A 10,223-nucleotide genomic window follows, 5' to 3' on the forward strand; every position below is an offset into this window, starting at 1 on the left:
AAGGAGGGCAGCACTAAGACAGTTTTACCCCAGAATCAATTATTGCAGAATCAAGCAAATTTACATTAAATTGTCACAATTTGTACATTTGAGATAAAGAACATATTTACACAATTTACCTGCAAAAAACATAATTTGGGGTTTTAGTTAAGATTACATATAATGCCAGGAAGCCTGAGTCTTTACATAAAAAATATATATATATATATATTTACCCTTTTTTAACCCTTTAAAATCTGTTCACTGGTCTAATGACATCATTCAACGGATTAAGAAGTTATTGCATCTTTAGAATCCACTTTATTATCAACAGTTCCAAATTAAAGTCACTCTGATCTGAAATGATTTTTTAAAAAGTGGAACATAATATTCATATACATTCAGCAGAGGAGCACAAATGTACAAAAGCCAAAGTGCATGACAAACAAATGACCTACATACAATACTCGAAGGTAGATCCAGCAGGCCCAGAAGTAATCCGGAGAGAGAGGATGTAATCATCTTTTAATCCTAAAATTCAAACAGATTTTTACTATTGCACCTATAATTTACCTATTTACTGAAAGTCTTTTTATATTAAACACAGTCGATTTTCTGTTTACGTCACAGTTTCTTTTTCACAAACCAGCTGAGCAGTTCTGAATTGGACTTTTTTTGCCATTTTATCTTCTTTCTGATTGACTTGTTCCTTGTTTGCTGTTTCATCTGGAGATCTGCCTGTGCAGCGTCCGTTTGGCACAGGTCAGGGGTCAGGAACCGGAAGAAAAAAAGCAACAAAAAGACAAGCAAAAGGGGACAAAGGAGTAATGCCCCATAAGACTAGAATCTAGAGTCCAAAAAAGTCACAGGAGATACTTTTTTATTGAAGTACCTTTGTAGGATTAACAACACAAGACACTTTTAAAAATGTCCACACCACTTCAAGTCTCGTAAACTAAAGGAAAAAACAAATCAATTTATTGCGTAAAAAATGATGAGTACACAATGGGAGAAAACTTGCATGTCGAAGATTATTTGTGTATTTTTTTTATCATGCTAGTTCATTCATGTAAAAAGGAATATTAATATGCATTTTATGGTCCTTCTATTTCGGTTAAGAGAGTCCAAAGGGATCCAGATGGACTTGAGACAACTCCTGGGGCCAAATGTGAGGATTCTAGCTCCAGACTGGACCCGAAGAATAAAACATATGCATAGAAAAGAAATGGAAAATTCAAGCTTCTATCAAGTCTACGTCTCTCCACGAAAGGTTTTGAAATGCTAACAAAAAGTTGGTCTCGGGAAGCAGAAAATTTAAAGGGCATTTTGGGTTTTACTTCAACCGGGCTTTGTCCCGAGAATTTCCATGACAGACTAGGAGAAACCAAAGATGTCAAAGTTTCATGTTTTTCTCAGAGGACATATTTCTAATGGGCCGACTGACATTAATTTCTCATAGATGTCGGTGTCCACATGTTCAGTAATCAACACAAATCAAGATATGTGTGATAAAGTGAAACGGTAGAGAATAAACGTTGAACCATTAAAAGAATAAACAGCAAATACATACACGCTCGCTGCACAAGACTCCACTGGTGAAGAAAAAGCAGACAGGAGCTCAGAACATTTAGACTTTTGACTGAATATTTCAGTGAGTTTGCCTATTAATTCATTCCACTTTATAACTCAAAGCTTCTGTTTGTTTGTTGAGTAAATCATTTGGTGGGGGGTGAAGGGGGGGGCATGCGGGCTCCCAGGATTTTAGATTTCACACTATTAAAAATATATTCTCTGTGAAAAACATTACGATTATTCCCTGCTGACTCAACGGGAAATCTGCCGGGTTGAAATAAACTGGATCTGAGTTGTCTAATGAGATGCATCAGTGAAAAGAACCCGACCCGCCACCAGCAGCTGCAGCTGGAGGGATCTTGACACCAGCTCTGCTTCTTCTTCTCACACTTGTGGACCCAGTGAGTGAAACGCAGCGCCTCACCGTGAGCCTCCTCTCCTCTGCAGTGTCAGGCCGCTCTGTTCCCGGTTGAAGCTGAACTGTTTTGGTCCCTGCTCCCTGAAAAATCTTCTGCTTGGTTATTAAACTGATCGGAGCTCATCTGCAAACTGTCTTCATCGGCAGGAGTCCGTTTAAAGCTCACAGCGCTGTCCTGCCACACAGGAAACGGAAATCTTCCCAGTCTCAGGGAACAGAACGGAGAGAAACGAGGATGGTGATGGAGAGGATGGCGGTCGTCAGCTGGTCTTGTTAGGGGGTTGTTAGGTTGGAACGGAGGCTCGGGGCCGGCTGGAGAAGCTCCAGGCTGCGGATCGGAGCGGTGCGGCGCCGGCTCGGCTCATTTCTCCCGGTAGTACAGCAGGTACATTTTGAGTGGCTCGGGCAGCGGCAGCCCCAGGATCCTCTCTCTCAGGACGTTGACGGCCGGCTGGGGTCGCAGCAGTTCGCCCGTTTCCTTCTCCTCCTCCTCCTCTTCGTCCTGTTTCTCCACCTCCACCTCCTCCTCTTCCTCCTCCACCGTTTCCTCCTCCTCCACCAGCCTCCCCCTACCCGCTCTCCGGCTGCCCCTCGCCGGCCGCCTGGCCTGCCGCTCTCCGACTGCCTCCTCGTCCTCCACTCGTCCCTCTTGGTTGTTGTTGCTGTCCAGGGAGGCAGGGGCCATCCCTCCACCGGCCACCACCTGGCGGGTGGCAAGCATGAGGGTGTTGCAGTGGCGCCGGTGGACGCGACGGCGCTTAAAGCGCGGGCCGTACTTGTGGAGGCCGGCCGCCGCCAGGCCTCGGCCCACGCTGAAGGAGGAGCCCCGGCCGCGCGCCTGACCGTCCCCTCCGTCTGTGGTCACCCGCAGGGTGTGGCGGATGCAGATGCGGGCCAGTTCCTGTAATGTCCGCACCTCGTACTTGGCTAGAAGGTCAGGAAACAAGAAGACAAATCAATAAACTGTAAAAAGTTCTGTCCAGAACTCTTGTTCCCCCGGTTCTAAAGTCTGTTTTTGATTGAGGCATCAATGGCCGTCTCTCTCTATTTTCTTTCCTCTCTTTCTGCAGGTATAGAAGCAGACTTCTAGGGTGTTGTCCTTCTTTCTCTCCTCCACTCTTATCTCCTTTCCATTTCTCCCTTTCTTTTCCATCTCCATGCCTATTGCATTTGAAACATTGCAATGGATATTCACGCATTGTCGGAGGTATTACAGGTTGATTTTTACCCTTTAGCTGACAAAATGATTCCCAGTTTTATGCGTGAGGATTTAATGACTCTGAGATGGTGCCTCATGTTAGTGTGCGTTATTATCCTGCGAACATTAACAAACATCACTATGTTCTCTGAAAAGCTGAAGTGAGACTTACGCAAAGGTGCCGTCTTGGGTTTGCTCTTGGGGCTGTGCTTAGGCAGAACCAGGGGAGCAAAAGACACAGAGATGATTTTCTTCGTCTCCCAGCTGTTGAGTCCGGTGCGGATAATCTTGGTCAGCTGCAGACACACAACAGAGTGAAGTCATTCGTCCTCATTTCTTCTTCGTCAGATTTATTTTCACATGCAAGTCAATGGGTCCATGAGGACGGCGGTGACCTCATAACGGTATAGGTTTTTAAAAGCAATCCCGAGTAATAAATCAGCACTGAGCCTAACATACGGAACTCTGGTTATTGGCGCAATAACAGTCTAATGCTGCTGGTACTCTAATGTCCTCTGGCATGAAAATCTCTGAACAGCTGGAGTTATAACTTAATTACAAACAGGTGGACTCTAGTTACTAAATACCTTCTGACGCACCAGTTCAACTCGGCTGTATTTAGAGGCATTAGAGTAAAGGAGACTGACAACCAACACATGCCTCACTTCCTGGGTTATTTGGTGAAAATAAAAAATTAAAAAGTAGGAAAAATATTACTGTTTTTACTTTCCGCTTCACCACATGTTGGTTTATTACACAAACCTCTAATGAAAAACATCGAGGTTGGTGGCTGCAAATTGACAAAATGTGAATGCTTTATGTTTTTGAGTTGTAATATTACAGATTAAAAATGAAAATGTGTCTTCCAAAGTCACAAGATTTAAAAAAAAAGTAAAACTTTAACTTGCTAGATAATAACAACAATCAAAAATAAACATAGAAGAAGAGCGAAACAGAAAGTGTCATGGAGACAATGATGCGGAGGGCTGACCTTCTCCTCCAGAGGCATCACCAGGATGCCCCCCACCTTCAGCAGGTTCTTCATGTACTCCTCGTGTTCCTTCTGCACCCCGGCGCCACAGTAGACCCTGTCATAGTGGCGGCTCTCGGGGGGGATCTCCAGGCAGTTGCCCACCACAAAGGATGGCTCACAGAACTCAAACCTGGGAAAAAGTGAACAAAAAGAAGCAGAAGTCTATTTGTTTCTGGAAAAAAGCAAAACAAAAACCAGATCATCAACGGAAAAAGCACATCTACAACTAGACACCGGAGAAATGCTGCAAGGACCCGATCAAGACTCAGACCTCAACCTCACTGAGAGGAAGGGAGCTTCCATAAAGAACACTGAGGCAAAATTCCTCCATATTACATACCAAAGAAACTAAAATAAAGCATATTTATTTTATTTTATTTGACTGTAGCTTAAAAAAAAGGTAAATGTCACAGATCTGCCTGGACCTACTTGTCGAAACTGTCACTGGTTTTGATGAAGGAGTCTAACTTCTGGTAGGCGTACTCGATCACATCTGCATGCAGCTCTATTCCGTGATTCACCCCAAATGGTCCTGAAAAACCAACAACGTGATCTGAGTTATTTCAGGATGTTTGTGAAAAGCAGTCAGGACTTGGATCTGTACTGGCCTACCCAGGATGAGCCCAACCATGGTGCTGAGGTAGCCGGTCCCACTGCCCAGGTTGAGGAAGGAGAGGCCGGGATGCAGCTCCAAAGCCTCCATCACCTCGGAGTAGATGCACGGTGCAGACAGATGGATGTTCCCATGGCGCCATGCAAGGTCCTGTCCAGAACAGAAAGCCACGCTGAGGAAGGGGATTTCTCTGGACCGGCGCTGGCTGGTAGCAGAGTCGCTCCTCACCTTGTAGGCGTTGTCCCGGTATTCATCCAAGTAGTAATCGGCCCGGTCGATGGCTCTGAAAGCTCGCTCCACCAGGTCTGTGCGGATGTAGTAAGCTTCCTTCAGGTTGTCGATCAGGTCGTCGTTGTCCTCTCCGGCACTAACAGCTCCTCCCATCCTGACTGGAGGAAAAGAACTGCAACAAACCCAACGGGACTTCAGGAAGCTCTGGGTTTCTCCAAGATGAACAGCCTTTAACAAAAAAAAAAAAAAACATTCTTGTGCCACTGACGACATGAACTTGCTTTGTGACAGCAGACAGAAATAGAGTTTCTCTCAGGTCATATATGGTCCTAATCTATTGTTCCAGTTTTTACTTTGTTTTTTGTTCAGTTGTTTTAAGGTGACCCCAGGTCACTCAATGCAACCCTCTCTGTCTGAATTGGGGTCACCCGTTTAGTGTAGCACTAAAATTCACAAGACCGGACGAGACACAATACTGAGTTCATGAGAACGGGACTGGACGAAAACGTCATTGAGTTCTGCCACCCACTTGATAAACTGTCTGTTTTGTCTTTTCCAGGGGGAGAAAAACAAGGGGCTAAATGGAGCGAAAATGAGCAAACAACACTATGCTGTGAAGATCTATGTCCCCATGAAAAGCACCAAAAATAAGGTGAAAATGAGTCAAACAGAAAACAACAAAACAATTTTAAAAAGGCAAAAAGAACAGAAATTCCACATTTTTATTTCATTTGGGTATTTAAATCTCAAAACTCTGACAGTTTTGTAATTCCACATTGACAAATTTCATCTTAGATCTATTTCATGTTACTTTGAAATAATGCGCATGGGTGTGTGTGTGTGTGTGTGTGTTTATCAGCTGCACAGCTGCACACTTCTTAGCACCGTTGCAACAACATGGTCCTGAGTTGGACTTTTTTGTTTCCCTGGCTACTCTGTCTTTCTCCTGCTGTCCAAAAACTGATCCTGTTAGGTTTACTGGTTACTCCAAGCGTGTGTGAACGGTTGTTATTAGTGGGGATGCACCAATAAATTGATTGGTCGATACTTACTTTAGTAACCTACCTTATCTACCACTGCAAAGATCTTAAAACCAGACACTGTCCCCTTTTGCTCTGCCGTGACAGAGACCTGATGGACAGACCTGCCTACCATGTCATGTCTGAATGTGTAGCAGCTAACAATAATCATCCTCTGTTGCCAACTTTGTCTTGATATTTAGTGCCGTTTTCAGACCAAAAAAACAACAACAAAAATCAGCCAAAATTGGAATCAGCAGGTTTGGCTTTATAAAGATGAGCGACCGTCCAGAAAACTGCAATCGGTGCACTCCTTCTTGTTGCGTTATTATCTGTCTTGCAAGGACCAGCAACTCATGTAGGTATGCAGTCGGGGGTCCTGTGGTTTAACTGGAAGGCCTGGTTTCTAACTGGTCCACGTGTTGAAGAGCTGTCTCTGGGTTTCAAGCCATCAAATGATTATAAAAATCAAGTGAATTCAATTTCTTGGTTTGAATACGGAAATAAACATTCCTTATCTAACATTGGTGTGTTCCTGTCTAGGTTGATGACACATTCACAGTAATGATTGACAAGGTCAGCACCACCAGCATGAGGCTGGCTGGACTCCAGAGATCAGATCAGGCCAGACCAAACCAAAGGCCCGTCAGGAGGCTGTAAACCAACGAAGGAGCAGCTTAGCTCCATATTACTGCTGCTGCTGCCGGTCTTTGATGAGTCGACTTGAAAGGGATGCTGAGGAACAAACCAGGGGTCCCCCATCAAAAGGGATCCGGAGGGAAATGACCAGATGATGGCGCTCTAAATCATTTGCCAGTTGTTTTAGTGCACCGTTTATATGAAAGCCAATCATCAGAGCTCGGCCCTGGCGTTTCTGTGGATGTTTCTTTTTTGTCCTAGAGAGTTTCTGTGACGAGGCGCCGCAGGTTTTAATTCACCATCCTGCTGCTGGGGCTTCGGCCATTAGCGCCACCCTGAACCATCCAGTTTAAACCCCACCACACCAACAGCGGGCTGCTTTAGCGCTATTTCCACCCGAACAGCAGTAAAACAGCCAGTAACACCTTCACGTCGCTGCATTATGTCCCCCAGACACGAGGGGGAAAACACCGAGACGACGCGCGGACCAAAGCTGGCCGCAGCGGGGAGAAGAGCCGCCAGCAGCCGCGGTTCGGGCCCGGTGAGCGGGGAACCGGCAGGGGAACCGCTCTCTGTCTCAGCTGCCTACCTTCTCGTCGGCCTATTCTTTTTCTTCTTCTTGTTGTTGACGGTGGTGGTGGTGGGGGATCCAGTCAACGCACCACTGCTGGATGTAAACATTCGGCCATCTGACGTGATGACGTCACACGCCGAGCACGTAAAAAAAGATGGCCCAGTTTCACAAAGCGGGGATGTAATGGTTCAGATCAGGTCGGGAAAGGCCCTGTTTTTATGAACGGCTCCAACTTCTCATTTCTCAGATAAAGAAATATATTCATGTTGCTGTTTTTGCATTAACAACAATTACACTATCTATCTATCTATCTATCTATCTATCTATCTATCTATCTATCTATCTATCTATCTATCTATCTATCTATCTATCTATCTATCTATCTATCTATCTATCTATCTATCTATCTATCTATCTATCTATCTATCTATCTATCTATCTATCTATCTATCTAAATATATTTACATATGAATAAATAGATAAATGCATTTAGCCATTCAGCTAATTAGAGCATAATTAGCTGAATGTTCTAAAATGTCACTAATGACTGTTCTAAAGTTCAGTCAGGCCTGGAATAGAAACAGCTTCAATCTTCATTGGAATCAATCATTTATGTGGCCTGTTTCACAAGTCTAGATTTTCCAGATGTTCTGGTTTAACTAAGCCTGTACTCGATACACAAAAGAAGAAGCATATGAGTTACCAGGATTTTTCCTGAACAGGCTAAATTAATCCTAGAGTCTTGTGTATTTAATCAGCGGTCACTCTGATCAGAAACCAATGTCCTTGGCTCCTCGTGTGTCTATTTTGTTTTTGTTTTCCCCTTAATCACCCTGCATTAAAACAGCAATGATTAATTTTGCAGTGTTTCAATGCAGTCAAATACTATTATTCAGTCAAGCACTATAATTATTTCATCACTATGAAGGTAGAATATACCATTATCAACATTATAATTATCCTTGTAGGCATTGTTGCTGTTTGAGTGTTTCAGAAGTTTGACAGAAAGGTCTTTAATAGACTGTTGGATGTGTTGAGTGGATTAGACAAGGACACACTCTTGCAGGATGACACTTTACTGCTAAATTTTTAACGCCAAAATAATGTTTACAACCTAAATTCATTTTAGTTTTGGCATATATAATTAAACAAATGCACAGTTTAAATCACACAATATGTAAAACAAGTATTTATTTACACCATAAACAGTATCAAGGGTGCTGCTCATAACAAGATACATTTCATAATCTCTGTTACAACTTATCTTATGATTTCTGATTGCCGTTAAGAATTTACTTTAACAGTTATATGGGAAGCGATCCCTTCTACATAAAAGCATCAACATTTAAACAAGAAGTTAACTGTAGTTAAAACTAATTCAGTACGAGAGGCATAAGTTATTTGTCCTTTGTAGTTAACATTTTATCCACATACTTCCCAGACGCTGCAAAATGTTCTCATATTTCATCTTGACTTGTCATGTTTGTTCTGTAAAAGTATTGATAAGATATCACTGAAAAACATTCAGAACATTGTTCATGAGAAAAAAAAAGCAACCCCACAGCATGATGCCGCCACCACCGTAATTTACTGTGGCTACGGTTTTCTCTTTGCGAGGCTCTTTGTTGTTGTTGTTGTTTTTTCTTCGTGAAGCTGTTTAGCAAAATACAACATGGGTGCCACACGCATAGACCAAAGTGAAAGATACATGCCATCAATAAACATATATTAGAACTTTTTATGGTTTCAGTCTCAAACATGTTTTGTTTGTTTATTGTGTTATGATTGCATCGGGTACATCATTTTGAGTTGCCTTGGTGCTGAAATATGCTGAGCAAATAAACCTGCCTTGAATAAAAGTAAATGAAATGCATCTTAGCTTAACTAACCTTCCTAACATGCAAATTTACTTTCAGTGATGTTAAAGTGTGCTGGGTTTTATAATATTCTCCTGCTCAGTGTTTGTGTTGAATTAAACACAAACTCTACAGAAACTCACATAGCTGAAGGTTTGATATTGTTTTAAACACTCTTTGCAAAAGGAGCTGAAAGACACAGCAAAACTTCGGTTTGGCAAATGCATGTAAATTCAAAAATCGTCCACCAGATGTCAGTGGACAATTTGTGAAAGTCATTGAATATCTTGAACAGTATAGAGGCAAAACTACCATGTTTATATTTTTTGAACAGTCAGACATATATTATATTTGGTTTCACTCACTCACTCACTCAATCAATCAATCAATCAATCAATCAATCAATCAATCAATCAATCAATCAATCAAATTTTATTTGTATAGCACATTTCAGCAGCAAGGCATTTCAAAATGCTTTACTTCATAAACACAAAAACACAAAGTCATGCAACAGAATAAACAATACATTGTTCCATATTAGGTTTCAAATACAATTCTAAGCAGATCCGTTTTTAGTTGAGATTTAAAGGAAGTCAGGGTTTCTACTGTTTTACAGTTTTCTGGACGTTTTGTTCCAAATTTTTGGTGCATAGATGCTGAAAGCTGCTTCTCTTCTCTTGGTTCTGGTTCTGGGGATGCAGAGCAGACCAGAACCAGAAGACCTGAGAGTCTGGAAGGTTGATACAACAACAGCAGATCTTTGATGTATTGTGGTACTAAACCATTCAGTGATTTGTAAACTAACAACAGTATTTTAAAATCTATTCTTTGAGCTACAGGGAGCCGGTGGAGGGACTTTCATTAACCTTTTAAAATGTGTGAATTAAGGTTTGTCAAACATATTTTTTTTCCATGCAAATTTCAAAATCAAGCATCAGAACCCAATCCATGGGCTGTACATTATGCTGGGCAACATTAGTCAGTATGTAAAATGACATTAGTCAGTTAGTGTCTATTTTATAATTTGTCATAAACTAATTTTAATAAGGCCTTATCCAAACCGGCCCCTCAAATGTAAAGGTTCACCACAC

General features: G+C 42.2%; 1 protein-coding gene across 1 annotated transcript; it reads right to left on the minus strand.

The window, feature by feature from the left end:
• Window positions 1-285: 285 nt before the first annotated feature.
• Window positions 286-7,391, minus strand: LOC129371815 (protein-L-isoaspartate O-methyltransferase domain-containing protein 2). Its single transcript, XM_055048626.1, has 7 exons — window positions 7,292-7,391; window positions 5,042-5,272; window positions 4,813-4,963; window positions 4,630-4,732; window positions 4,159-4,330; window positions 3,340-3,463; window positions 286-2,896 (listed from the first exon to the last, which is right to left on the minus strand). The coding sequence occupies exons 2-7, from the start codon at window positions 5,195-5,197 to the stop codon at window positions 2,331-2,333; spliced, it is 1,272 nt and encodes a 423-aa protein (XP_054904601.1). The 5' UTR covers window positions 5,198-5,272; window positions 7,292-7,391; the 3' UTR covers window positions 286-2,330.
• Window positions 7,392-10,223: the final 2,832 nt, after the last annotated feature.

Source organism: Poeciliopsis prolifica, unplaced genomic scaffold (genome assembly GCF_027474105.1).
Source record: "Poeciliopsis prolifica strain line A6 unplaced genomic scaffold, Auburn_PproV2 SCAFFOLD027, whole genome shotgun sequence".
Lineage (NCBI taxonomy): Eukaryota > Metazoa > Chordata > Actinopteri > Cyprinodontiformes > Poeciliidae > Poeciliopsis > Poeciliopsis prolifica.

Bases quoted from the DNA above. Each gene is read 5' to 3' on its own strand.
- LOC129371815 (XM_055048626.1), bottom strand. From the start codon at position 5,197: ATGGGAGGAGCTGTTAGTGCCGGAGAGGACAACGACGACCTGATCGAC. The intron at 4,331-4,629 runs GTAGGTCCAGGC...ACTTTTTCCCAG, and splicing joins ACCAGTGACAGTTTCGACAA to GTTTGAGTTCTGTGAGCCAT. The intron at 3,464-4,158 runs GTCAGCCCTCCG...GTGTGTCTGCAG, and splicing joins TGATGCCTCTGGAGGAGAAG to CTGACCAAGATTATCCGCAC.